Here is a 23,067-nt window from a genome sequence, read left to right as displayed (position 1 = left end):
CTCCTGTATAACGTCCAAATCGGGCAACGAGCTACTCCCCGATCGCCTATCACCACGTGACTTTCCCGCAATGCTTCCCCGACGGCAGATTGGTGACTTCTCGCGGTTCATTTATTTCTCTTTTCCTCTTTTCTTTTGTCAATTAAATTACTCTAGCATTAATTCACCATGTCAAGCGTCCGAATTCTCACACGAGGTGTTGACCTCGCCGCCGCGAGGGCCGCCACCCTTAACCTTCCCCGCGCCTCTATCGGCTCCACCGTACTTCGGCGGGAGCTCTCCTCCGCGGCTATTGTGCGGCCAACAGTCCGCCAGTCATTGAAAGCCAATGCACCAGTCGCGGCCGTAGCTTCGTGTGCTGTGAACCAGGCTGTGCGCTATGCCTCTAACTCGAGCGAGCCCCTCAGCAAGACGCAGCTCTATGACTTGCACGTGGAGCACGGTGCCAAGATGGTACCCTTCGCCGGGTTCGATATGCCTTTGCAATACGCGGATTTGAGCCATGTGGAAAGCCACATGTGGACTCGCGAGAAGGCCAGTCTTTTTGATGTGAGCCACATGTAAGTCAACCGCTTCCGAGCCAAAACAAACCCGCAATGGCTAACCAAGTTCCCCGTCTATAGGGTCCAGCATCAACTCAGCGGCCCCGGAGCCATTGACCTCCTGAAGAAGGTTACTCCTTCTTCAGTAGACAAGCTCACCCCCAACACCTCCACTCTCTCCTGCCTCCTTGAAGAAGGCACCGGCGGTATGGTTGACGACTGCGTTATCACCCGCCGCAGCGAAGACACCTTCTACTTCGTCACGAACGCCGGCCGCCGCACAGAGGACCTGGCCTTCCTAACCGCCGAGATCGAAGCCTACCGCTCCAAGCACGGCTCCGACAGCCTCAAGTGGGAGATCCTCGGAGACCGCGCGCTGGTCGCGCTACAAGGACCCCTCGCCGCCTCCGTCCTCCAACCCCTCATCAACACCGCAAACACCCCCGCCTCCGAAACCAACCTGAGCACCCTCTACTTCGGCAATTGCCGCGAGCTGTACCTCACTCTTCCCGACGGCAGCGCAACCGCTCATCCCCTCCTTATCTCCCGCACCGGCTACACCGGCGAAGACGGCTTCGAGATCTCCATCCCGACTTCCGGCGCCGAATCCCTCCCCCGACAAGTCACCGAGCTCCTCCTCGCCGACAGCAGCAAATCCCGTCTCGCCGGTCTAGCAGCCCGTGACTCTCTCCGTCTCGAGGCAGGCATGTGTCTCTACGGGCACGACATCTCCACCTCTCAGACTCCACCCGCCGCGGCCCTTGGCTGGGTCGTTGGCCGTGATCGTCGCGATTCTGCCACTGCTACCTTCAACGGTGCTTCCGTTATCCTTTCCCAACTCGCCAGCCCGAAGACTATCTCCCAGCGTCGCGTCGGACTGTCTGTTGAGAAGGGCCCCCCTGCTCGTGAGGGCGCTGTCGTCGTGGATATCTCTGACCCAGCGAACCCCGTTGAGGTCGGCGTTGTCACCTCCGGTCTGCCGAGCCCCTCGCTTGGTGGTGCTAATATTGCTATGGGATATGTCAAGCAAGGGCTCCACAAGAAGGGTACCGAGCTGGCTGTTAAGGTCCGCAATAAGGTCCGCAAGGCTACTGTTGTCGGTATGCCTTGGATTGAGAGCAAGTTCCACCGTCCTCAATAATAGATAGAAGGTCTATTCTTCTTCTATTAGGTTCTTGGTTTGTGCTGTTCGGTTGTGTTCCTTTCTGAAATGGAGGGATTTGTGCGAAAGACTAGCGTTTGGATGATTTTTATTACTTGGCCTATGTATATATGTTTCCGATTTTATGACTGATATTCATCATATCAAAAGACTTTCTGATTTCACATTTGGATTATATGCTAGCTCTGCTCGCAAAATATGTATCTTAACCTTTAGCTTTATAGAGGACCGTTTCGAACTTAGTAATATAAGTGGCGAGTATATCTATATCCTGCTTAACCAGATCTAAGTTAATCTCAGATATTCTCTACCATCTCATGTGATAATATCTTGCCTTGAAGCCATTGGCGGCACCTTTGCTGTTATTAGCACGTTACTAGTATCATCGACGCCTCAATTAAAATATACAACAGCGCTTGGAACGACTCGAATGCAAGGGCACTCTGCAGTCCTCCAGGACCGGGGCCAGCAAGCCCATCTGAAACGTCCACTTCGCAGTTGCATCAACGCAAAAATCTGTATAATGACCCGCCAATCCTTATAAAAATACATAGATTTCATTTAAGCATTATTTAGAAATTCTCAACCTCATGTCTCGCCAGATACTCCGTATAAATCCAGGAGCCAGAAATGATAAACGCCCTTTTTGCCTGCACACCTCATAACGGGGGAGAACAGGATAGTAAATAGCTATCACCGCCCATTTACCTCCATAGTCTTTTTGGCTTCTTGGTTATGCATTAATCTCAGCTCTTCCTCGCTGTCACGCTCTGCAAACGCCATGGTCTGCGGATCAACCCCCGGAAGAGTCCTGCCGTCTACTATTGGGATGTATGTATCTTCATCGCGCCACGATCGGACGCCAGCTCCGCGGTACGCCAGGCGCTGCAGCTGGAATACCCCGTCCAGAGTCCAATGCACCCACCCTTCCGAAGTCCCGCAAAAACGCCGTTGAACGTAACCGACAATGCTGTCTATGGTCAGCCCAAGCACGATTATGATGCTGCCCAGCACCAAGACGATAACGATAGCCAGCATATTGAAGTTTTGGAGGCCGGTGACGTTCCGGACGATCTGGTGCTTGCAACTAGCCTCGGTGCCGGACAACTGAGGCAAATGCACGCCATTATTCTCCGACACAGTTGCGGAATCCACAAAGCCCTGCTGGATCAAGGCCAGCCCCTCGGAGAACCACCTGGAGAGCTCCAGGCGCCACTGTGTGGTCGGGAGCTCGGCCCACTGAAACCCGCTAAGTAGGGTCCGAGACGCCAGGAACAAGCTGGTAGTAGCAATGGCCCCTAGGTTGGTCCCGATCTGGATGGCGTCCACCCCGTATAAATGTTGCCAATTGCTTCTCAGACAGGCGTAGAGGCTTAGCAATGGCGGAGGGATCGTAGGCGGCGTCTGAGGAGTGTCTGTACACCATGCAGACGGGGTCTCCAGGGTTAGCAGGATTACAAATTTGGTATTGCTCGCATCCGAGAATGGATAGGCTGGTAGACGCGTTATACAACACTCCAAATTCCGGAGTAGTAACGCTCGCTTCCGTGCGAAAAATGGGGTCATAATTTGGCTCCGTGTATACATTAGGGTTCGTAGTGAACATTAGAACGGGGTCGACAACCAACCAGTAACCTTGAAAAATGCCACATGCTTGGCGCTCCGCCATGCCGCTCAGCTACGGGCGACTACCTAACCTGGGAAGTATGCCTTCGGAACTTAACTCTTTCATTGGATACTATCTCACCGCCACCTCGAGGCCTACCTAGGTAGGTAGGTAGGTAGGTAGGTATACACTAATTCCAATTCCGATTTTATTTCTACGCCTTTTTCCTGATTATTTTGCTGCTTTCTTATGGCTTTCTTACTGCCCGTTGCTAACTCTTTTTGCTGATGGTGAGGGGGGTGAGGGGGTAGTGTTTTGAAAACAAGAAAAAATAAGAATAAACCGGCTTAACACCATAAGATTACCATAGAGTATACAATTGTAAAATCACTTTACTTATACAGTACATATACACTGCAAATGAAGGGGGAGGACTAAACACTGCGGGTAATATTATCCGAGAGAGTTACCTAGGTAAGTTCCAATGGCATACTTATCGTACTAAGCACATCATCTACACACTGATAGAAGAAATCTCAGACCAGCGAGACGATGACAAGGGGATGAAAGATAATAAACAGATGTAGAAGCTTAAAGGGTCAGAATGAGCCGCCCTCATTAAACTTTATTAAACCCTATTAAATCTTAAAGACACATAATTTATGCAGTTCTAGGTCGTTTTCTTAAGTATTTTATATTCATATAAAGTGTCGGAATTCCTATACTACCAGCAATTTATAGGCTCAGATAACGATTCAGATGATGATTTTATTTCATATATACATTGCCCTTTATATGCTCCATGACTCACGAGGACAAAGAGAGATAGAGGTCTGACTACGTGCAGGTAAACAAGCAAAACTTGGCTGCCTTACTTACTACCTAGATGCCTGTAGATCAGGTCTACTCAAAACCTACTTGGTATTCCGAGTTGGAAGCAAGAATTATGTATTTAATGCAAAGAAATGATGCTATAAGGATAAACTACTTACCACATACGGATGCTGAGGAAGCAGGTACCTCCAGGGTTACAAGCAGCACAGCCCCAAATCAACCTATCAAGCTCCCTGTATCCACATGGTGATCAGGAGGCAAAGCACGTTTCGATCCAAGACCATCAAAATCACCAAACTGCCCACCCTCAACAACACTCGCCCACATGGGGTCCCTTACAGCCCCATCATCACCACGGACCCCAGCCTCCGGCGCAAGAGAAGGCGGCAAATCCTCTGATTTAGTCCCCCACTCACTCTCCTCCTTTCCAAGAACAAGAACCAACTCCTGCCCCTCTGTGAAGAAATCATGCCCAATCCAATTCTTGGTGTAAGGCTTCCCATCCAGGGTAGCAGACTGAATAAGCCCATTCCCACCAGCAGCAGCACCAGTGGCATTAGCCGTGTTGTACTGAGCCCAGTTAACCGTCTTCAGTGTTGCCGTTTTCCCCGTCAGTGGGGAAACAATACTAACGGACTCGAAGAACGGCACTGTGAGTAGGTACACGCTCTGTCCTGGGTTGGGGAATAATCCCATCATCGCCATCGCGACGAACGAGCCCATTGCGCCCGAATCGTCGTTGCCTGGTAGTCCGGCTGGCGTGGGCGAGAAGTAGTCTGGGATATAGGTGCGCACGCGGGATGTGGACTTTGCCGGTCGCCCGGCATAGTGATATTGGAAGACTGTTAGGAAGGCGGGCTCGTTGCCGATGTAGGTTATGTTTTGGTCATGGAGGTAGTCCAGGCGGGTGACGAAGTTGGTGGGGCCGCCGAGGAGGGATATTAGGGTTTGCATATCGTGGGGGACGAAGCTATGGGGATGGTTAGAAGCGGGCTGGGGTTGATTTGATTAAAGGGATCTGAGGACTTACAATTGATACTCCCAGATGCTGGATTCAAAGGTTTCGCCTGCAGTGTTCTGCAGTGAGCAGGCGTGTCCGCTCTGGTCGATATTCGAGCATGCGAGGGGATCTTGGACGCCCCATGTTCCATTCAGATACTTGGGCTGGAAGAAACCGGTGAAGCCAGTGTCCTTTCCTTGCCAGAGAGAGGTCTGGTCCTTCTTGAATAGGTTTTGCCAGTATCGCGATCTTGTCTCGTACCTCTTTGCATCGGCCGTCTTGTTTAGACCCCGAGCCATTTGCGCGATAGCGAAGTCGTTGTACGAATACTCCAGTGTGCGTGAAATGCTGCGCGTCATTGTGCCGAACCCCTCGTAGTCAAAGTCTTCCACGGGTATATAGTGTAGATCCTTCCAGCTGCGTAGACCACCGCGGCCTTCACTAGACCAGTCGTATGGCTCCTCCTCGGCGTCCTTTTGCACGGCTGCATACCCAGCATCCCAATCAATTCCATCTCTGAGGCCTTTCAGATAGACATCTGCCAGGACGTTGTCGGCGTTGGAACCTCCCTGTGTGTGTCCTTTACACAGTGACATTCGGCAGTCCGGCAGCCAGCCTAGATGACGCTGAGTGTCGATGAGGGAGCGCACCATCTGCATTACCGAGGAAGGATCGAAGATAGTGAGGAACGGAATTTGAGAACGGAAAGAATCCCAAAGGCAATAGAACGAATCAAAGTAAGGCTCGCTGCTCTGCCAGAGTGGGTTCTCGCCTGTGTAGTTCTGCGGGTTGATCAAAGTCCTGTAGATTCCACTGTAGAAATTGGACAGAACGGATGTATCGATATTTGTTCGTGAGACACGGATCGGACGCATCTTTTGGGTCCATTGTTCGACTGCTGTCTGGCGAGTTGCGTTGAAGTCGAAGTGTGGAATCTCAGACTCGGCATGCGCGCAGGCTTGCTCTGTGCTTATGAAGCTAACGCCAACTCGAGCGAGGACTGTATTGTCCGGGGCAGACTTGAAACGGACAAATCCACCCCCCTACAGAATCACGGTCAGCCTTTTCTGTATGACGAGAAGAAAGGTCTTCGACTCACAGGAAGTGGGTATCCATTGATACTGCGCGATATTTTCAAATCATGAACACCAGCACTGGCACGAGAATTGACAAAGATACCGCTATCTCGCTGGGCTGCAGGGCTTTTGAAGTCCGCACAGAAATGCAGGACATATGTTCCCGATCCAAAGCTAGGAGCGAACCGCGCATCACCGCTCATTCGACCCGTCGTGTTGTCCACTGAGATGGTCGCATTGTCCTGACGGGAGTTCGACAGATCGGTGAGATCCAGCAAGATCAGGGGACTGGTGCTTGCATCATGTGGGAACTGGAAACGAAACAGGGACGTATGGTGCGCAGTTGTCATATCAACCCGGACGCCTGATGCCAGCTCTATAGCAAAGTATCCTGGGTGCGCCTGGACCGAGTCAGGCTTATACTTCGTCTTTCGTTGATTCTTCGGATAGAAACAGCCATTCACATCGTCGCCGGCGCATTTCGCATAGGGGAAGAGAGGGAAATTGCCTAACGAAGGATTGCCCCCCGTGCCGGAGTCGTGCATGCTGGAGAATCCGGTGACACTGCCGCCCTCGTATGCGAAACCTCCTTGGTTGGATTCTGAATCTGTGTCAGCGACGGCTTTCGCCATGCCATATGGCAACGAGGCGCCTGGAAACACATTGCCTGTGGAGAATTAGTTGTTGGTATGAAGTGGAACTGATTTCGTTGTTCGAACTTACCTCCATTGGCACTGCCGATCAAGGGATTGATGTATTGTAGGACATCGTAATCTTCCACCGGAGAGATATCTGCAGCAGTAACTAGGACGCGACTTAAAAATAGCGACAGTAACAAATAGGGCAGCATGATCTAGGTTGGATAAAGATAATCGAGCGCGTGGGGAAGGTCTGGTATTTACATAGATCCCCCCCTTCATCCCGCACCTGCCTGGTATGCGTGCCCCTGGCGATCCCTGTCTGTTGCATTCCGTTCTGCATATTCCCGTATTGGATGCGGGGATGAGTTTGACGTTGTCGAGGGTAGTGCAAGGGTGTACTAGGGGTTGATTGGTGAGACTCGTGTACCCGGACTGATGGGATTGAGAAATCGTCTAAGACACCCTTGGAAGTTGGATCAATCTTTAATGCCTTGTGGAAATAGGCTTCGTGGAATTCTTAGCCAAAACTTTATTTATTGTGAGAACACTTGTCAGAGATTTCGTTCTTAATTTCTACATATCAGGTAAAGATAAACAATTAAGAAAGGACCTCGGGAACCAAGAGGAACGCACTGTGTAACAGGGTTGTGTCACCTTAGCCTCAGATTGGATATCAAAGTCACAAAAGGGTGGATAGTACACATCCATATTACCACCATTACTGCTTATTGTCTTTTCTCCGAAGCATCTACACGATGCCTTTGAAATGTTAACTTCTAAATATGCAATATAATAATATATAGTCAACACTCACCGCCATAAGAACTAGTTCTCTTCTTCCTGTTTCATGACCATTCCCAACTCAGAATTGACAAGCTCAGCGTACTTGAGCTAGGTAGTGATCTGGATTGGGACACAGAGGGAGATAGTCGGTTTCAGGATTTTCATGCCGGCAGTATGGTAGGTCAACGAGAGGTCCAGCGAATAGGTGCGGGATACCAGGCAGGAGTGGAAGGTCGGCACGAAGATCTTAGAGTTAGGGATGGTGATAGGGATGATGATCGAGGTGGTATAATAGTTGTCCTTGAAGGATGATGCAGACGGGTCGTCCGAGTCTTCGGAAGTGACACGGTGTATTGAGTCGCGGCGGTCAGAGCCAGATGAGGCCGAGTGTTTCTCCCATTGGGCTGAGGAGACACACATCGTCAACAGCGGGATACACTCAGTGAATACAGCCTGACCACCTTCCCCGGATAATACCGTACCGTACTGGCAAGGGAAATCCGCCCAAGGAGTTACGCCATAGAAAGTGCTCGCCTTAAGCTTGCTGGTCATTGATCCAAGTCGAGGGGGCTGCTCATTGCCCACTGGGTCAAATCGGAGGCGTAATGTCGTCACAGTGCTCACCGTATCACCGGGATAACTTGGAGGGAGTAAGCGGATTGGCTTAGGTTGCGACGAGGAAGCGAGCAGCCGGCCCAGTTTGGTTCGCAGGGGTCCATGTCGTCCACTCGTTGCCTTACTCGTGCAGTAGTAAGGATGATCGAGAACATTGATAGGCGGTTCTTCTTCCACAGTTGGAATGATGCGGACCTTTTTGGCATGGGTTGCCAAATATTCGAGCTAGCGGTGATCCGTTGAGGACTTGAATAGTATAGCAACGCCAATAATGTACGAAATTTGGCTCATATAGGGAGCCATATCATCTAGGAAGGTTTTCCCATCACTGGATAGCATAGGGTCACCCAACGTCGGCGGAAGCATAGTGTGTGCACGGTGAACGTGGGGGTTTGTGCGTGTGTGCGTGCAGACCTGTGGCAGCAAACGATCTGGCACAACGAATGTGAAAGGAAACGAGTATGAGCGACCAGGCTCTAGAACCTCTGGGATCAGATACCCAGTCTCCTCGATTGGTTGGCGAAGCTCGAGAAAAATCTGCTCTGACTCTATGCAGCCATACGGAGCGTGATCGATGGTCGTGTATGATGAGCCTGTGTTATTGGGGTCAACCGAGGGTTCCCATGGTGACTCAAATAAATTCCACAGCAAACTTACCTTGCAACACAATTTCAATGTCGTCGAAAGGTGTTTCACGTTCAGCGGTGATGATGGCGGTACCATTGATTTGGTCGCCGGTGGTATATGTGTTGACGATGCGAGGTTTCTGGCCGACCAGCTGGATCTCGATTTTGGGCTGTGAACCTCGAGCCCAGACAAGTGTGTCGGAGTTACCGCTAATGATTGAAGTCATTTCCATCACATCGAGGCTTGCAAGTTTCTTCGGAAGTAAGGCAAAGGGGAGATTGGAATGCGGGCCATCAGGTGTTTTACACGGCAGAGAGGAACAGCGCACGCGCGAGAAGAAGCCCAGCGAACTCACGGATGATTCTGGATCTGTAATGTATCTAGAGAAGGAAATCGCCAGGGACCACGCGTGTAACCTGATCGCGTGTTTTTAATCAATGGGCGCAGGGGAAATGCAAAGGGTAGAAAGTGATAGAACCAATTGATAAACGTGTAGATTATATACTCAGCTTTGGGTAGCCAAAAATGGGTTACAAATCACTTAACCCGGGGCCAGACTTGGACAAATGCATGTCTCATGGGAGCTGCGAAAACTTCTAACCTCATCATGACTCTTATGGTACTGGCACTAATCTAGTCCCACGAATTTCTATGGTGGTCCTGCCAAGACCGATCATTTGCATATATGAATGTGCAAATTCGACGTGAGTCTTGAACTCCAACGGGTGTATCCTGTATCTACCAATGCCCATAGACAAGTGTGAAATGAGTGGATGAGAGTACGAAGACCAAGAGTGTATACATGTAGTGAGGATTTGCAGTCAAGACAAGGCCTGATCTTATTGGACGATCTATTGCCTGCACACTTAATTCAAACAAAGAGACTCCGAGACTCCACTTTTCAACGAACTCGTAAATATATTGGTTCTTTTTCAGATCTTACGAGACATAGTTATAATGTAGTAGTGTTGGTGAGTCTTGTCACGTTAACTACAAACCAATAGTGTTGACAATTTGGAATTAAAGAGGTAACACATTAATTCCCATAGAGCCAAAAATGTCCATCCAACAGAGTGGACCGAGCTCATCGCGGTTGGCGTCCACCTTCTCCCAGATCCGCTGCACTATATCCAATTGCTTGGATATGTTCGTGATCCCGTAATGATCTACTCGGCGCCACCACGATTTACAAGAATCCCGATGTGGGCCGATAGCGTCACATGAAGCAATAAACATCGGCCATGTGATCGGGGCCAGTATGCGCACTCGATGGGATTTTGACCTCGACTTGACATCCTCGGCAGCATCCAGGTGCTCAATGATATCCTGAACTTCCTTTCTGACATCCATGGGCTTGTAATGTTGGATACGTCGGTAATAGTACATCAATGCCGCATAATGCCAAGCTTTTGCTTGATGGTTGAACAGAGTCATCATCAAGTCATCACTTGTCACGATCGACGATATTCTCTCATTTTCCAGACTCCAGGATAGCAGGGTATCGCCTAAAGTTTCACAGGCCTGAAGAAGATCGTCTGGGATAGGTTGTCTTTGCCTCTCGAACTGAGCCACAAATTCACCCAGTCGACACGTTTCCTGGATCATTGTGGCAATGGCGGGTGTGATCCCGTACATGTATTCATAACAACTACTTGACTGAATGGCCATATCCTCTGTGTGAGAGATGTCGGCTTCGATACCGAGCCAAGGCGACAGAGTAGCCTCGAAGGACACCGTTCGGGCAATGAGTGTTAAAAAGGCACTGATCTCATTGAGTTGCCGAGTCGAGCCACTGATCAAACTCCATTTTTTGCGCGAATTCCGTAATTTGGTTGCAGCATCCAAGTGTACTTTGAAGTCTCCATCCCCGGATATTATCTAAAGAAGATTAGTGAGTGCACTAAGAATGTATAGACGCGTTAAGCTCATCCATGCTTACTCCGAGTGTACAAAGAGATAATATTGCCATCAACCAAAATTTGTAATCTGCCCCTGGTGTCGAGGAGTCGACGGCAGCCTGCACGGATTGAATTGCATAGTGCCTATGTTTAGCACCTATATTGTAGCATCTGGTCTGGAGTTTATCACGGTTCCACAAGTGGAATGCCGCCGATGATAAAATCGCGTGATAGATCGCTGAATGCAGTTTTGCCCTGGTTGCAATTTGATTTGACATGCTGACTTGTGCGCCTTCGATTGCAGCCACAGCATATAAGCTGCGATATGGATTTTGGGTGTGGAGGATGGGTTGGAGAAGAACTGCCACATGATCCAAGTAGTGGTGCATCAGTTTCACAACTTCCCCATCTCCAAAAGCATTGCTTGCAATGTGCCGAATTGGAATAAGTGTTAACTCAGACAAAGTTGGAGACTTGGATGGCGGTGTGGTATCTGGGTGCAATAGCGCATCACCCCAGTCGCACGTTGGGGAGGTCTCACTCAACAGGCCATGAGCCGAGGTGAGGTCTGCCCAATAACCGTGTTCCCCGACACTTCCTCCAGTCTCCACCCTAGATTGGTTGTGAATATGAAAGTCACTAGAGACATTGACCGCGTTGCCAGAAGAGGGGTTATAACAAGATGCAAACTGAGGTGAGGCCTGGGCTAGCTCCAAGTCCTGCAACTCCGTATTTTGAGCATAGTCGCGGTTGATACCTATTGGCCCTGCCGAGTATCCATCGGAGCTCCAGCCTGTCTGGTCTTCCGCTAGCCCATCAGGTGACAGGACCAAGCTTTGGGAGGGGCCGAGGTCCTCAATATGTAGTGGGAACATCGAGAAGGGGCCCTTTTTCGACGACAAACCAGGCCCTACATCATGCTCGATAGAGGACAGGAAGTCATCGATCTCCTCTTCCCGGTACCGACACACGGTATCTTCATTTAAAAGCCGTCAGATGATAGGCCTTGTGGACGGTAGTACGGGTGATTTCATACCTAGCAATATTCTCCTTCGCCCTTGTTTATTGGAAGTAGCGACTATATTAGGCTCTGCGAACGGGTCTGATACCCACTGCAGTCTAATATCATAGCCGCCACAGGGAATGCCTCGCTTCTCACAGTTCTTGCATGTGAATGCCCTTTCGTCACATCTGACTTTCCTTGATTTGCATGTCCAACAGCTATTCTTTTGTAAAGAAAAATAAGCGAATGCCTTTTCAAGTAGGTTTCTGGAGCATTCTGGCGTACATACCCCGTGAATGTCATGGACCGGGGCTTTGCTTGTGCTTGCATGCTGAACGGAACGACAGTCTGCTTCTGGGGCTTATGTATATTGTGTCTTATAAATCGATTTGTATATTGTGCTGACCCACTTGGCGTATAGATGGGACAACCTGGAAAAATTCCTTCATCACACCCATCTTGGCGACCAACATTGAAGGTTGGTGTTATGCCCAGGTGGCACCTGCCGCCCCGGTGGCCCCACATAATGCTGGTGAGTCATCCATAATAAGTGCCCAGGTGGGCCCCGGGGGACCAATTGGAACCTCCAGCCAACTTCATGGGCAGTATTGTAGAGCCCTCACGACTACCTATATCAAACACCTTGATATATCGTCTTATATATAGGGAATGATCTGGGTATTTTGCTAGGCGAAAAACCTGGTTCTCGTGATGGATCTGAAAAGAAAATAAACACCTTATAACTACACCGACCAAGGAGACCAAATATTTGAAGTCTACCACTTCTCTTTAAAACATGAAGAATATCCTACTGCCTGAGTTTGACGCAATATCTAGGGATTTAGGATTAACTTGGCTGACAGAGATACAAAGGTGGCGGGCATCTTGTCTGAGTTACACGGGATTGACCATCTATAGATCATGTGTTGTCATTTTTGGAATAAATCCGCTTCCTACTGGCCCTCGATGATCTCTCGATCGAACCCAGCCTCGCCTTCATCAGCATTCTCTTGCAATATCTTCTCGATGACCTCCACGTCTTCGATATCCCAGAAACTTCGGCAAGCTTCTACAAACGATTTTGATGAGGCTACCAAGGCACTTTCCTCGACTGCCGCGAAACAGAATCGGAAGAACAAGTACCTATGATCATCTTCTATCTTTTTGGTGGCTGCAAAGTCTCCGCCAGGAACCACCAATATTCGATAAGGGTGTTGAGTGCAGTGAAGCCACAATGCTAGCATCAAACGCCTTGGATCGACAGATACTAATGGGTGATTAGAAATGTGGACCCGGACCCAGAGAAACATCCCACCCATAGGCCAGTTGAATGAGAACATCTCCGTCTGTCCATGTTCAGATGATACATGTCGGTTTGCCTCGAGTACTGTCGCCATTGCAGTCATTCGCCGTTCATAGGTAGAGCGAAGGCCCTCGAGCCAATTGACCCAGCCATTCAGTCCCCAGCCTGCAGGTTTCTCATTTGAGCTGACCGTGGACTCGGTAAAGGAAAGAGTTTCGAAGTCCCCGAGAAGTTGCATAACTATAGCTTGGACGAATCCAGAGGGCTGCTGGGTGGTGCTATCGGTAATCCTGAAAAGCTGCTCGCAAACGCTTGGCTGAGCGGTAATCCACCCGAGTCTGCATCCCGGCGCGATGGTTTTGGAGAAAGAGTCCAGCCGAATGACTCGCCCGTCCCTATCAATGCTCAAAAAGCTCGGAACAAGCTGATCAAGGAACTGATGGCCAGTGGATTTGCCTCCCAGGGATCCCGTGCAATAGTTGTGGTCTGGATCCATTGGAAAGTCTGTGGACATAGGTCGGCCTCGGTACTTGGTCGCCGTTGAAAGCGTGGATGGATAGTATAGATTCCAGTAAGGGTCATCCTCGATCAGAACAAGATCAAAGTGTGAGCAAACTTCGTACAATTCGATTCGCCGTTTGAGGGAAAGTACGCCAGAAGTGGGATTTTGCCCTGTTCTAGTTTTTATTAGCAAGCTGTAAAGTTTGCGGGGCACTAAACTCTTACGGTATAACATATACCACATGTGGTCTCTTTCCTAGTGCAGAGTTCCAGGTTTGGAGCACGTGGGACAGACTACCATCTCCGTGTGCCAACATGCCTTCTGCGTCCATCTTGACAGGAACCACATTGATACCTTTTGGCTTAATCTGCGCGATTGGTGGCCCATAAACAAACTCCTCAACAAGCAGGCCCTCCCGATCTTGAACATCGTTCAGATCTTCATCCCAATTATTGAACAAAAGTTCAAAGACTTTGGAGAGTCCATCGGCTGCCCCACCATTGATCATGACATCGGCCTGGCCTTCGTAAGGTATATTTGGATGGTACACCGTGTTCACTAGCTTTCGAAGCCATGAATAGAGTGGCGGATAGCCTTGGGCACTGCCATATTGAAGGGCAGTATCCAGATCAACTCTACGCACAGGATTCGAGCCTTGGGCGGTTCGCGGGATGTGCATTTGGGTTGTGAAGTCTTCTGCACTCGCCGATTTGATACCATCACTGTTTTTGTGTAAATGGCTCTCTGGTCTGACCACTGAAAGCTCTATACTCTCAAATGGGAAGTTTGCTGTGAATGGTAGACCTAGTGGTGAATTGTCAGCCGAGAGATCTATTTCCAATCACTGGGCTGCAAATACCGCCGGCAAGATTCCTCATGTCTGGAACACGCAGAAACCGATAATATTCCTTGAGAACATTTGGTGCTCTCCTTTGTGAGCTTCTCGAGAAATGGCCTTTCAGGTCTATCGGTCTCAAATTAAATTCGGACATTTTTGTTGCTCGCTATGCCAAAGATACAATTCCATATATCGTTGTTATTGTTGAAAAATAATTATCCGGTAAGTCAACACGAAGATGCGAACTTTTTATAACAGATGGCGTGAAACCCCCATAGTAAGTATGGAGTAGATGAAAAGGCGTGCCGAGATCTAATTGGCCCGCAATGGTCTCGCAGTCACCTTCCTTACTACCAGCCCCACCCTCGGACTTTCATACAGTATGGAAATACTATCTTTGTGTGACTCCCCAACAAGATAAAAATGACCAATACCTCTTAGGATTGATTGGGCAAAAGATCATGAAAGGGACTGCGAATTTTTAGTCGTGAAATCTCTCCAAAATCCATTGTCGCCGCACATGGAGGTTAGTCTTACGAATTGTTATCATAGTTCTCGAGGCTCAGTGGGTTTAATCTGGAGATATCAGCATTCAGACGGCACAGTGAGGTGTAGTCTCCACAGTCCGTGTTGTTCTAGTCCCCTTCTTACCTTATGTCTCCTTCCAGTTTCTGCTTTTCCGTTTTTAAACCTTTGACCTAGATCTACTCCCTTTTCCCTCACAATTTCAAGCTTCCTGTATCTCCTTGCACTAAAATCATTACAAAATGTCATCAAGTCCGAAATCGAATACACAAGACAGGCAAGAAGATGTCTCATTGACGTCCAATCCCACCCTGGACCCTATAAACCCGGATCACGAGAACAACCTTCGGGTTGAAGTGGAAGCATTGTCATATGAATACCCGGAAGGCGGCCTATCAGCATGGGTTGTGGTGGCTGGAGCATCCATGATGCTGGCCTGCACATTCGGGATGATGAGTACGGTAGGGGTTCTACAATCATACTGGGAGACGCACCAGCTGCAAATGTACTCATCCAGTGAAATTGGATGGATATCTTCCTTGTTTGTATTCCTCAATTTGTTGCTGGGTGTGCAAGTTGGCCCGTTATTCGACCGATATGGCCCGCGCTGGGTCATGCTCATTGGTTCCATACTATACACCGTTTCCATCTTTCTATTGGGATCGTGCGAAAAGTATTATCAGTTTCTACTCTGTTTGGGTGTACTGAGCGGAGTTAGCAGTGCACTTGTGTCAACTCCATGCCTGGCTGTTATTTCACATTGGTTTAATCGGCGCCGTGGCACGGCGACTGGCATTGCTATGGCTGGGTCAAGCCTTGGTGGCATAATTTTTCCGATTATCTTGAGACCAGCATTGGATAACCTTGGGTGGGCTTGGGCGCTCAGAATCTTGGGCTTTATCTTCTTTTTCTTCCTCGCTATTGGGAACATGTGCATCAAGAGCAGGTTCTCGGTAAAGACGAGTGGAGGAACCATTAGCTTGAAATGCTTTGCGGATTCCCGATTCATATGGGCCACGACAGGCGCCTTCTGTATGTTTTCCCAGGTGGATATGCCAAGATGACACTTTATTGACACCATCAAGTCGGCGAGATAGTTGTTTTTACATCACTGGGTCTGATACCATCATACGCCCTTGCCCAGGGATTCGGCTCCGAGACTGGGTTTTATTTATTGTCTGTGTTTAACGCGTCTGTATATCCTACTAAAATTTCCGCCTAGCCTGCATGCTAATAATGATCACAGTGGATCGGGTTTGGGTCGATGGCTTGCAGGGTTGGCCTCTGATCACTACGGTCGATTTAACACAATATCGGTAATTATGGCCGTTACCGCACTCTGCATTTTCGTCTTATGGTATCCATTTGGTCGTCTGATTGGTGTGCTGTATCCTTTTGTCTGTCTACTCGGTTTTGGAACAGGGAGCATTCTCAGTCTGACGCCTGTATGCATCGGGCAATTATGCAAGACGGAAGACTTCGGGCAGTGGGTTGGAACTTGCTATTTTGTTACCAGCTTCGGGTGAGTACCGATCCTCTATATCTATATGAGTGCTTCTCCTGCTTATCCTTTTGGTCTAAGGAGTTTGGTTGGAATCCCAATTGGTGGACTGCTGCTAGAAGTAGTTGGGGCCTCGAATTTGGTCGCCTTTCTTGGTGGCGTACTTGTCATCGGTTTCATTGCTTTTGTGGTGGCGCGATGGGCATGTTTGGGATATCATTGGAAATGGTTCACGATTACATGAGATGTTATTATTCTAGTTTTTCACTGCATAGTTCTTGAAAAGGCATGGTGAGGCTTCAACCTTATCTTCTGAGGTGCAAACCTTCGGTTGAAATATCCAAGTTTGATCAATGCTTAATTTCGACCGGCATGCCTCGACAGGTGGTTCACTCAATTTTAACCCCAGTGATGTGTAGGTAGCAGGAAGCCATGACCTCCTGCCAACATGATTTCGCAAACTTCAATTCAAGTCTTTCATTTCCAACCATTCTCAAGCTTCTGGCGGTAATCCGTAATCATTTCAGAAGTAACATCATTTCCTCCACAAACAATGATCACAACTCGACTATCCGGTGTGAGGTCTGTCATGACTTCCCTTAGCCTATCTAACCCAACTTGAACACTTATTCCGCAAGCCAGCTCGACCTCTAACCGCAGCTCATCGCATAAACGCACAACTCCGATCGCAGCATCGGCATCGGTACCCACAATACTAGTGACTTCGACACCGGGCGGAGGGAATTGCGCGTTTTTCAGCGTCTGCTGTGCCACGCAGAGTGCCCCTAGGGTAATTGCCTGCGATGTAACAGCAGGTATAGGCTGCAAAGAACCCATGCGTAGCGAATGCGCTAGCGAGTCCGCCCCGGCTGTTTCAACGGCAAGAATTCGAACTTGCTTTGCTTCCTTTGAAAGTGTTGTCGGCTGATACGCTGGCAAATGCCTCCCAAGGCCTTCGATAATTCCGTTCAAAAGCCCACCCCCACCAACGCTGCAAACGATTGCATCTGCCGGAAAGGAACGATAGGTATCAGCTTTGTCGTCCACGTTGTCCCTTGCAGGTAACTGTTTGACCATTTCATCAATCAGAGTACCCGCACCTTGCCAGATATCGTGGTGGTCGAATGGTGGAACATAGATGTTCCTAGCCAAGGGATCTGATTTGCTGTCCTGATTTTGATTTTCGATGAAAGTTTCCCGCATATACGCATCAGCTTCGAACCAACTAGCGCCATAGCGGATAACATTCGAAGCCCCTGCAGCGCGTATCTTTTCGATCATCATAGGCTTCGCGCTAAGGGGAACAACAACAGTACACGAACAACCGAGATCCCGAGCGGCTATAACTGCTGCCAGTCCTGCATTTCCTGCCGAGGAGCTGAAAAAATGTAGGGTTTTGCCATTGTTTGATGGGTCGGAAAGAGATGTGAGGATCAAGTTTCCAATGCCTCTAAACCGGTGTTAATTCTGTATTAGACCTCTTTTAATAGACTAGAACATAGAATGCCAAACTCACCGTGATTTGAACGAGCCAGAAGGTTGGAGCAACTCCAGCTTGAGGAAAATTCTACTACATTTACTCTTCAGCGACCGGGCCGTTTGGGTGAAAATGAAAGCCAAATCTTACCATCCGGCAGCCTTTGAGAGTTCTGCTGACTCGAGCAAAGGTGTCTCAATCCAGGGTTTCTTCAATTGTTCTGAAGCGACATGGCCCATTTTCAAGCGATTTGAGGCAAAAAAAATGAAATACTTCCCAATAAATTCTTCGCGAGAAAGTCTAGAAATATGTAAACTTAGGATCAACCAGCAATTTATCTTGGAGGAACATAAGCTAGAAAAGGTGTGATCGGAGCCTGGTCTTGCCGACGCCCTTCATTTGACATTGGGCTGCAGGTATAAAGTGGGTCTATTTTATAAAAGTATACTTGGAGACCATATGAATTGCTAACCAACCTGGCATTTCAACCATTCATGTCAAGTATTTGGATAGTACACGCTTTGGTAAATGTTTTAGGTGATATTGCTAGTGAGCCGGTTGCTAATTAGCTTCTACGTTGGAAGATGACGAATGGGGTCAAGCATCTTCGCACTTATATTGAATCGGAATATTCAGAGATCAAGTAAACTGAAGGTCGAGAAACAAAGTTAAGAAAGTGAAAAGGAAAGATTATATAGAAGAAAAGAAAAGCCTTGTGTCTTCTGGCTTGCTATGGCCCCGGGGATAGCTACCAACGTGTCGCAGGCCACCTGAGTAGAGGTGCCTTCCCACATCATTCCCCTTTCCACCGTCCATCTCTTCTACATCACTGGCATCTCTATATGAATCTCCTTTCGAACACCTGATGGCGCCTGCACGATAGGGGCGTTTGTTTCCCCTTGAGGTCAAGTCCCTTGAACTCTCGGACGTTGAAAGTGGCTTTGATCTTACACGCAATGATGTCAACTGGGCGCAGTTTAGGACTCCGTTTAAGATCTCAGATTGCTTCCGTAAGTTTGCCTTTGAAGGATCCATGCCTGGCAAAGTCTCTAACCTTATCTAGAGACAATCCTGGATACCCTCAACAATTGTCGGATCCAGATACCACTTCGTTTGGGCACCTTTCTCTGTGACGTGCATACTACACCACCCAACCCAAATCCTCCTGCCTCACCTCCAATCCCTATCATGGGCAAAGCTCAATTCTTATTTGAGCCATTGTTCTTGCTGGAATAAAGTGCTCCCTACGTGGCTTCCCTAGCTTTTCACTGTGGTATGGTCCAAAAGGCGGAGAAGACTTGACCGTCAATTCGATCGTTGTGGAAACACGAAGAGGCGAATCTGCTGCCGATGTGGCGCAGTGTCTTGCCTATATGGGTATGGTTTATACACAACGCAGGTATGAGGAGAAGGTGAACCACCCCATTTACGGCTTCTCTACGGATAATGACCAATTTCATTTCCTTATGATCTCGGGCGAAGGCAACGTGAGAAATCCCCCAGTGATTGCCTATACTATGAGACAAAGGGGTGTGCTAACCTTGTTATTAGTGGTCCCAGCTGGACATGCACCATTCCGGCCATACGCAGGAGATTGTTGAGACTCTTGCATACTTCCACACACAAGCCTCTATATTATCCTGTTCTTCTCCCGGCGGTATACCCGAGAATGGCTCTGAATCTCAAGTGGCATTGGATAACCAGGAAGCTCTGGCCGCACATTCCAAAGGCACATCCGATAAGCCCTTGTCGAGTTTTCAAGTGAAGACCGAAATCGAAAATACGGATGAGGTTGAGGAGGTTGAGGAGGACAAGGACGATGATTACTGGGGACTGGGCCTGTTTCTCGCTTCAGGGCAGCCATAGACTTTGATCCCCAGGCTGGGATCCAATAGCGCAGTTGATCTCATGCGGTTCATGCAAGCTTGCTGTAGTCCGAGTGGCTCTATGCCTATTTGTTATCTTAGTATTCCATATTCACGAAGAAAGATGAAGCAAAAAGGAAGATTAATAAGACATCCCTCCAGTCTGGGGGTTATTACTCGTCGCAACCGCGTATCCACAGCTTTAATTCAATCGCCGACAATTATTCCTTCTCGTTGTAAGATCCCCCGAACCCCCGCAGGCCCCTCCCCACCGGAAGTTATACAACTCGGGGCTTTCCCCGATCAACAGAAACAACTCGACATGCAAAGATGTTCTCCGCAGAAGAGCAAAAGGTATTTCATTTCACATGTATCTCCAACTGTACGGAGTGAAATACTGACACATTATGGCACCGAAAAGCCAATCAAGGAGCTCGAGGCTAATTGGATCTGGGTTCCAAACTGGACCGACTCTTCAAACGCAAACACAGCTGGCAAGATAGTTCATTTCACGCGTCATTTTAATTTGCCCTCCCGACCGACAAAATCAGTTCTGCGTTTCTCAGCCGATACACGTTACAAGCTCTATGTGAATGGGAAACATATTGCCGTCGGACCGACTCGCAGCAGTCCTTTGATCTGGTACTATGATACGCTGGACATTGCCCCCTACCTGAAAGAGGGACAGAATGAGATTCGATTTGTGGTTGTCCGGTACTTTGCAGCTTTGAGGAGCGCAATGCCCTTTGTTCGGACGGCTCTTCCCGGCTTAACAGTCACCGGAAATATTGAGACAGGCCAGGATGTCATCGACGTTGCTTCTTCCAGCAACTGGATGGCATCAGTCGATGAAAGCATTCAGTTTCCGATGGGATTGGCTGACGATGTGTTCCTTCATGTAGGACTTGCACTGGATCGAAGCTCTCCTCCTGAATTGCACTAACATTTCTTTCATAGATCAGCGAGCGCATTACTCCTACCAATCCCGGGCCTGCTTTAAAGCCATTTTCCTACAAGATAAAGACACTCAATGGCGACATTCCACCCTGGAATTTGCGTCCACGCTCGATACCTATGCCCGAGTCGACACCAGCGGTTGTGAAAACTATCAGAGCATGCGATAGTGGGGTTGATGCCAGCAATTGGACAGCCTTCTTTGCAAATGACCACACTCTCACACTCCCTGAAAACTCAACTCATATACTTGAAGTGCAAGCGGATGTCCATTCGACCGCATTCCTTCGATGGGCCTTCAAGGCAGCCAAAAGCACTTCTCATATCAGACTCAAAGTGACATACTCAGAAGGCTATGAGCTCGAGCCTCGATCGTACCCTTTCTTCCGCTCGAAGGCCGACCGGCTGGATGCAAGTGTCGGCCACATTATCGGACCGTACGATGAAGTGACACTTGATCTTCCCAACACCGAAACCGTTGTCTACGAGCCATTCTGGTTCAGAACCTTCCGTCTCCTGAGAATCGAAATCAATGTAGGCCCCGGGCTAATTGAGCTAGTATCGTTTGGTGCTACTCAGGTCAACTACCCCATGGCCGTCAAAGCCAGCTGGAAGGAACCCGGAGATGCCCACAGTGGGCAGATCTGGGACGTCTCCATCCGAACAATGCGAAACTGCATGTTCGACGGCTACTCCGACTGCCCGTTCTACGAACAATTACAGTAAGTCTCACAAGATTCCCCAAATTCACACCCAGCTAACAACCCAGATACTCCGGAGACAGCCGCTCCGTCGGTCTATTCCACTACCTCCTCTCAGGCGACGACCGACTAATGCGCCAAGCAATTACCAACTTCGCCGCCTCAGTCACACCCGAAGGCCTCACACAATCCCGCTTTCCCTCACACGTGCCTCAAGTCATAGCCGGGTTTTCCCTGTATTGGATCCTACTGGTCTGCGATCACCATCTATACTTCGGCGATACGCGCTTCGCGCGAAGCTTTCTCCCACGCATCGACGGCATCCTCGACTTCTTCGATGCCCACGTCGACGAGCTGGGACTGGTCAGCGGACTGCCTGAAGTCGTCTGGCAGTATGTTGACTGGGTGACGACCTGGGGTGCTACAGATGACCATCCTGATAAAGGAGTTCCGACTTCCGGACGGGAATCCAATCGACACACTTATTTCAGTATGTTATATGCGTGGGTTCTACAGAAAGTTGCTGGTCTGGTGCGTGATATTGGTCGACCGGGACATGCTGCTGAGTACGAAGCGAGGGCTGGATCTCTGATAGGGGCTATTCGGGCTCAATGCTACGATGGAAAATTCTTCACTGACTCGACCGCTGATATTGCCGATAAGCTGTCATATTCTCAGCACTGTCAGGTCTTCGCTGTTATCTGTGGAGCGGCGAGGGCCGAAGACTCTGTGCGGATCTTGACTGAATCGTTTATTAATGAGCGATTCTCAAAGTGCTCGTATATGATGCGGTTCTATGCTTTCCGGGCACTTGCTTTAGCTGGTGAGGACTTGTATGAGTCGTTTTGGGAGAGGATGTGGGCTCCGTGGCGGGGGATGCTGTCGAATAATCTTTCAACTTGGGAGGAGGATGATGTTAGACAGAGGTCTGATTGTCATGCTTGGGGCAGCGTGCCAATTTATGAGTACTGTACTGAGCTGGCGGGTGTTCAACCAGTGGCTGCTGGGTCGTCGAAGATATCTTTCAGGCCTAGGCTTCGGTTGGCTGGGACATTGGAAGCGAAGGTAGCGCTAGGGAAGGATAATCTAGCTACAATCTCGTGGAAGGTCTCTGGAAATGAGAAGATTGTAGAGCTTAGGCTTGAGAAGGCAGTTGAGGTTATCAGTCGATTGCCGGGAGGCAAGGAGGAAGAACACGGAGTTGTGGATCATCTCAGCTTTGTTTTTAAGGATTGAATAAGCACTTCTGGGAAGAATAGGAAAGATTTCCCAAGGAGTAAAAGGCAGACATATTCTATCCCCTTCTCTCTAGATATGATCTTAGTATAAGTGAAATTGGTACTATGGGTATAGATTGTTAGTTTAGTATTGACAAGAATATTCCGCCGCTTATACGGCCTTGTCATATCTTTTGGAGGCTCTTTTCAGATGCTCCGTTCAGATATCCTATTTGGGTGTATAGGAAGGCGCTAAAAAGGCATATTCTGCGCAAGAGACCTTTCTATGTGTAACCTTTTAATTTTCAGCCTGGCAAAAGTCAGGTTGGCGTGATGGCTAAAACTTGCCGTATGCCGGTTCTGAGGCTGCTTAGCTGATCTACTGAGCCAGAAATGG

At 48.9% G+C, this 23,067-nt stretch overlaps 10 protein-coding genes across 10 annotated transcripts; 4 read left to right on the top strand and 6 right to left on the bottom strand.

Moving 5' to 3' along the window:
* Positions 1-168: 168 nt before the first annotated feature.
* Positions 169-1,683, top strand: N7455_006887 (glycine decarboxylase subunit T; the record flags this gene model as incomplete). Its single annotated transcript, XM_040953502.2, has 2 exons — positions 169-560; positions 624-1,683. The coding sequence occupies 2 exons, from the start codon at positions 169-171 to the stop codon at positions 1,681-1,683; spliced, it is 1,452 nt and encodes a 483-aa protein (XP_040816041.2).
* Positions 1,684-2,397: 714 nt separating this feature from the next.
* On the bottom strand, positions 2,398-3,270 carry N7455_006886 (uncharacterized protein; the record flags this gene model as incomplete). The annotated part of the gene is made up of 1 exon (XM_040953706.2): positions 2,398-3,270. One exon carries the CDS (start codon positions 3,268-3,270, stop codon positions 2,398-2,400), a length of 873 nt encoding a protein of 290 aa, XP_040815945.2.
* Positions 3,271-4,360: 1,090 nt separating this feature from the next.
* On the bottom strand, positions 4,361-7,070 carry N7455_006885 (glycoside hydrolase family 92 protein; the record flags this gene model as incomplete). Its single annotated transcript, XM_040953475.2, has 4 exons — positions 4,361-5,114; positions 5,175-6,187; positions 6,244-6,887; positions 6,944-7,070. 4 exons carry the CDS (start codon positions 7,068-7,070, stop codon positions 4,361-4,363), a joined length of 2,538 nt encoding a protein of 845 aa, XP_040815902.2.
* Positions 7,071-7,752: 682 nt separating this feature from the next.
* N7455_006884 (uncharacterized protein) lies at positions 7,753-9,112 on the bottom strand (the record flags this gene model as incomplete). The annotated part of the gene is made up of 3 exons (XM_065605450.1): positions 7,753-8,484; positions 8,524-8,852; positions 8,917-9,112. 3 exons carry the CDS (start codon positions 9,110-9,112, stop codon positions 7,753-7,755), a joined length of 1,257 nt encoding a protein of 418 aa, XP_065461304.1.
* Positions 9,113-9,906: 794 nt separating this feature from the next.
* On the bottom strand, positions 9,907-12,117 carry N7455_006883 (Zn(II)2Cys6 transcription factor; the record flags this gene model as incomplete). Its single annotated transcript, XM_065605449.1, has 4 exons — positions 9,907-10,764; positions 10,826-11,760; positions 11,821-12,005; positions 12,077-12,117. 4 exons carry the CDS (start codon positions 12,115-12,117, stop codon positions 9,907-9,909), a joined length of 2,019 nt encoding a protein of 672 aa, XP_065461303.1.
* Positions 12,118-12,740: 623 nt separating this feature from the next.
* Positions 12,741-14,584, bottom strand: N7455_006882 (uncharacterized protein; the record flags this gene model as incomplete). The annotated part of the gene is made up of 3 exons (XM_040953599.2): positions 12,741-13,767; positions 13,817-14,396; positions 14,452-14,584. The coding sequence occupies 3 exons, from the start codon at positions 14,582-14,584 to the stop codon at positions 12,741-12,743; spliced, it is 1,740 nt and encodes a 579-aa protein (XP_040815913.2).
* Positions 14,585-15,197: 613 nt separating this feature from the next.
* On the top strand, positions 15,198-16,700 carry N7455_006881 (MCT family MFS transporter; the record flags this gene model as incomplete). Its single annotated transcript, XM_040953618.2, has 4 exons — positions 15,198-15,987; positions 16,041-16,146; positions 16,202-16,477; positions 16,508-16,700. The coding sequence occupies 4 exons, from the start codon at positions 15,198-15,200 to the stop codon at positions 16,698-16,700; spliced, it is 1,365 nt and encodes a 454-aa protein (XP_040816026.2).
* Positions 16,701-16,933: 233 nt separating this feature from the next.
* On the bottom strand, positions 16,934-18,172 carry N7455_006880 (putative L-serine dehydratase; the record flags this gene model as incomplete). Its single annotated transcript, XM_040953512.2, has 3 exons — positions 16,934-17,906; positions 17,973-18,026; positions 18,084-18,172. The coding sequence occupies 3 exons, from the start codon at positions 18,170-18,172 to the stop codon at positions 16,934-16,936; spliced, it is 1,116 nt and encodes a 371-aa protein (XP_040815865.2).
* Positions 18,173-19,306: 1,134 nt separating this feature from the next.
* Positions 19,307-19,799, top strand: N7455_006879 (uncharacterized protein; the record flags this gene model as incomplete). The annotated part of the gene is made up of 2 exons (XM_065605448.1): positions 19,307-19,420; positions 19,485-19,799. The coding sequence occupies 2 exons, from the start codon at positions 19,307-19,309 to the stop codon at positions 19,797-19,799; spliced, it is 429 nt and encodes a 142-aa protein (XP_065461302.1).
* A 261-nt stretch (positions 19,800-20,060) lies between these two features.
* N7455_006878 (putative rhamnosidase B) lies at positions 20,061-22,689 on the top strand (the record flags this gene model as incomplete). Its single annotated transcript, XM_040953615.2, has 3 exons — positions 20,061-20,696; positions 20,756-21,474; positions 21,522-22,689. Coding segments are annotated over 3 exons (2,523 nt in total), but the record flags the coding sequence as incomplete, so codon positions are not given.
* Between the last annotated feature and the right edge of the window lie 378 nt (positions 22,690-23,067).

Source organism: Penicillium solitum (genome assembly GCF_028829755.1).
Source record: "Penicillium solitum strain IBT 25940 chromosome Unknown utg000004l_segment0_segment0, whole genome shotgun sequence".
NCBI classification, from domain to species: domain Eukaryota; kingdom Fungi; phylum Ascomycota; class Eurotiomycetes; order Eurotiales; family Aspergillaceae; genus Penicillium; species Penicillium solitum.
Note: the sequence above shows the minus strand (reverse complement) of the source record. Positions and strands in the feature narration are given on the sequence as shown.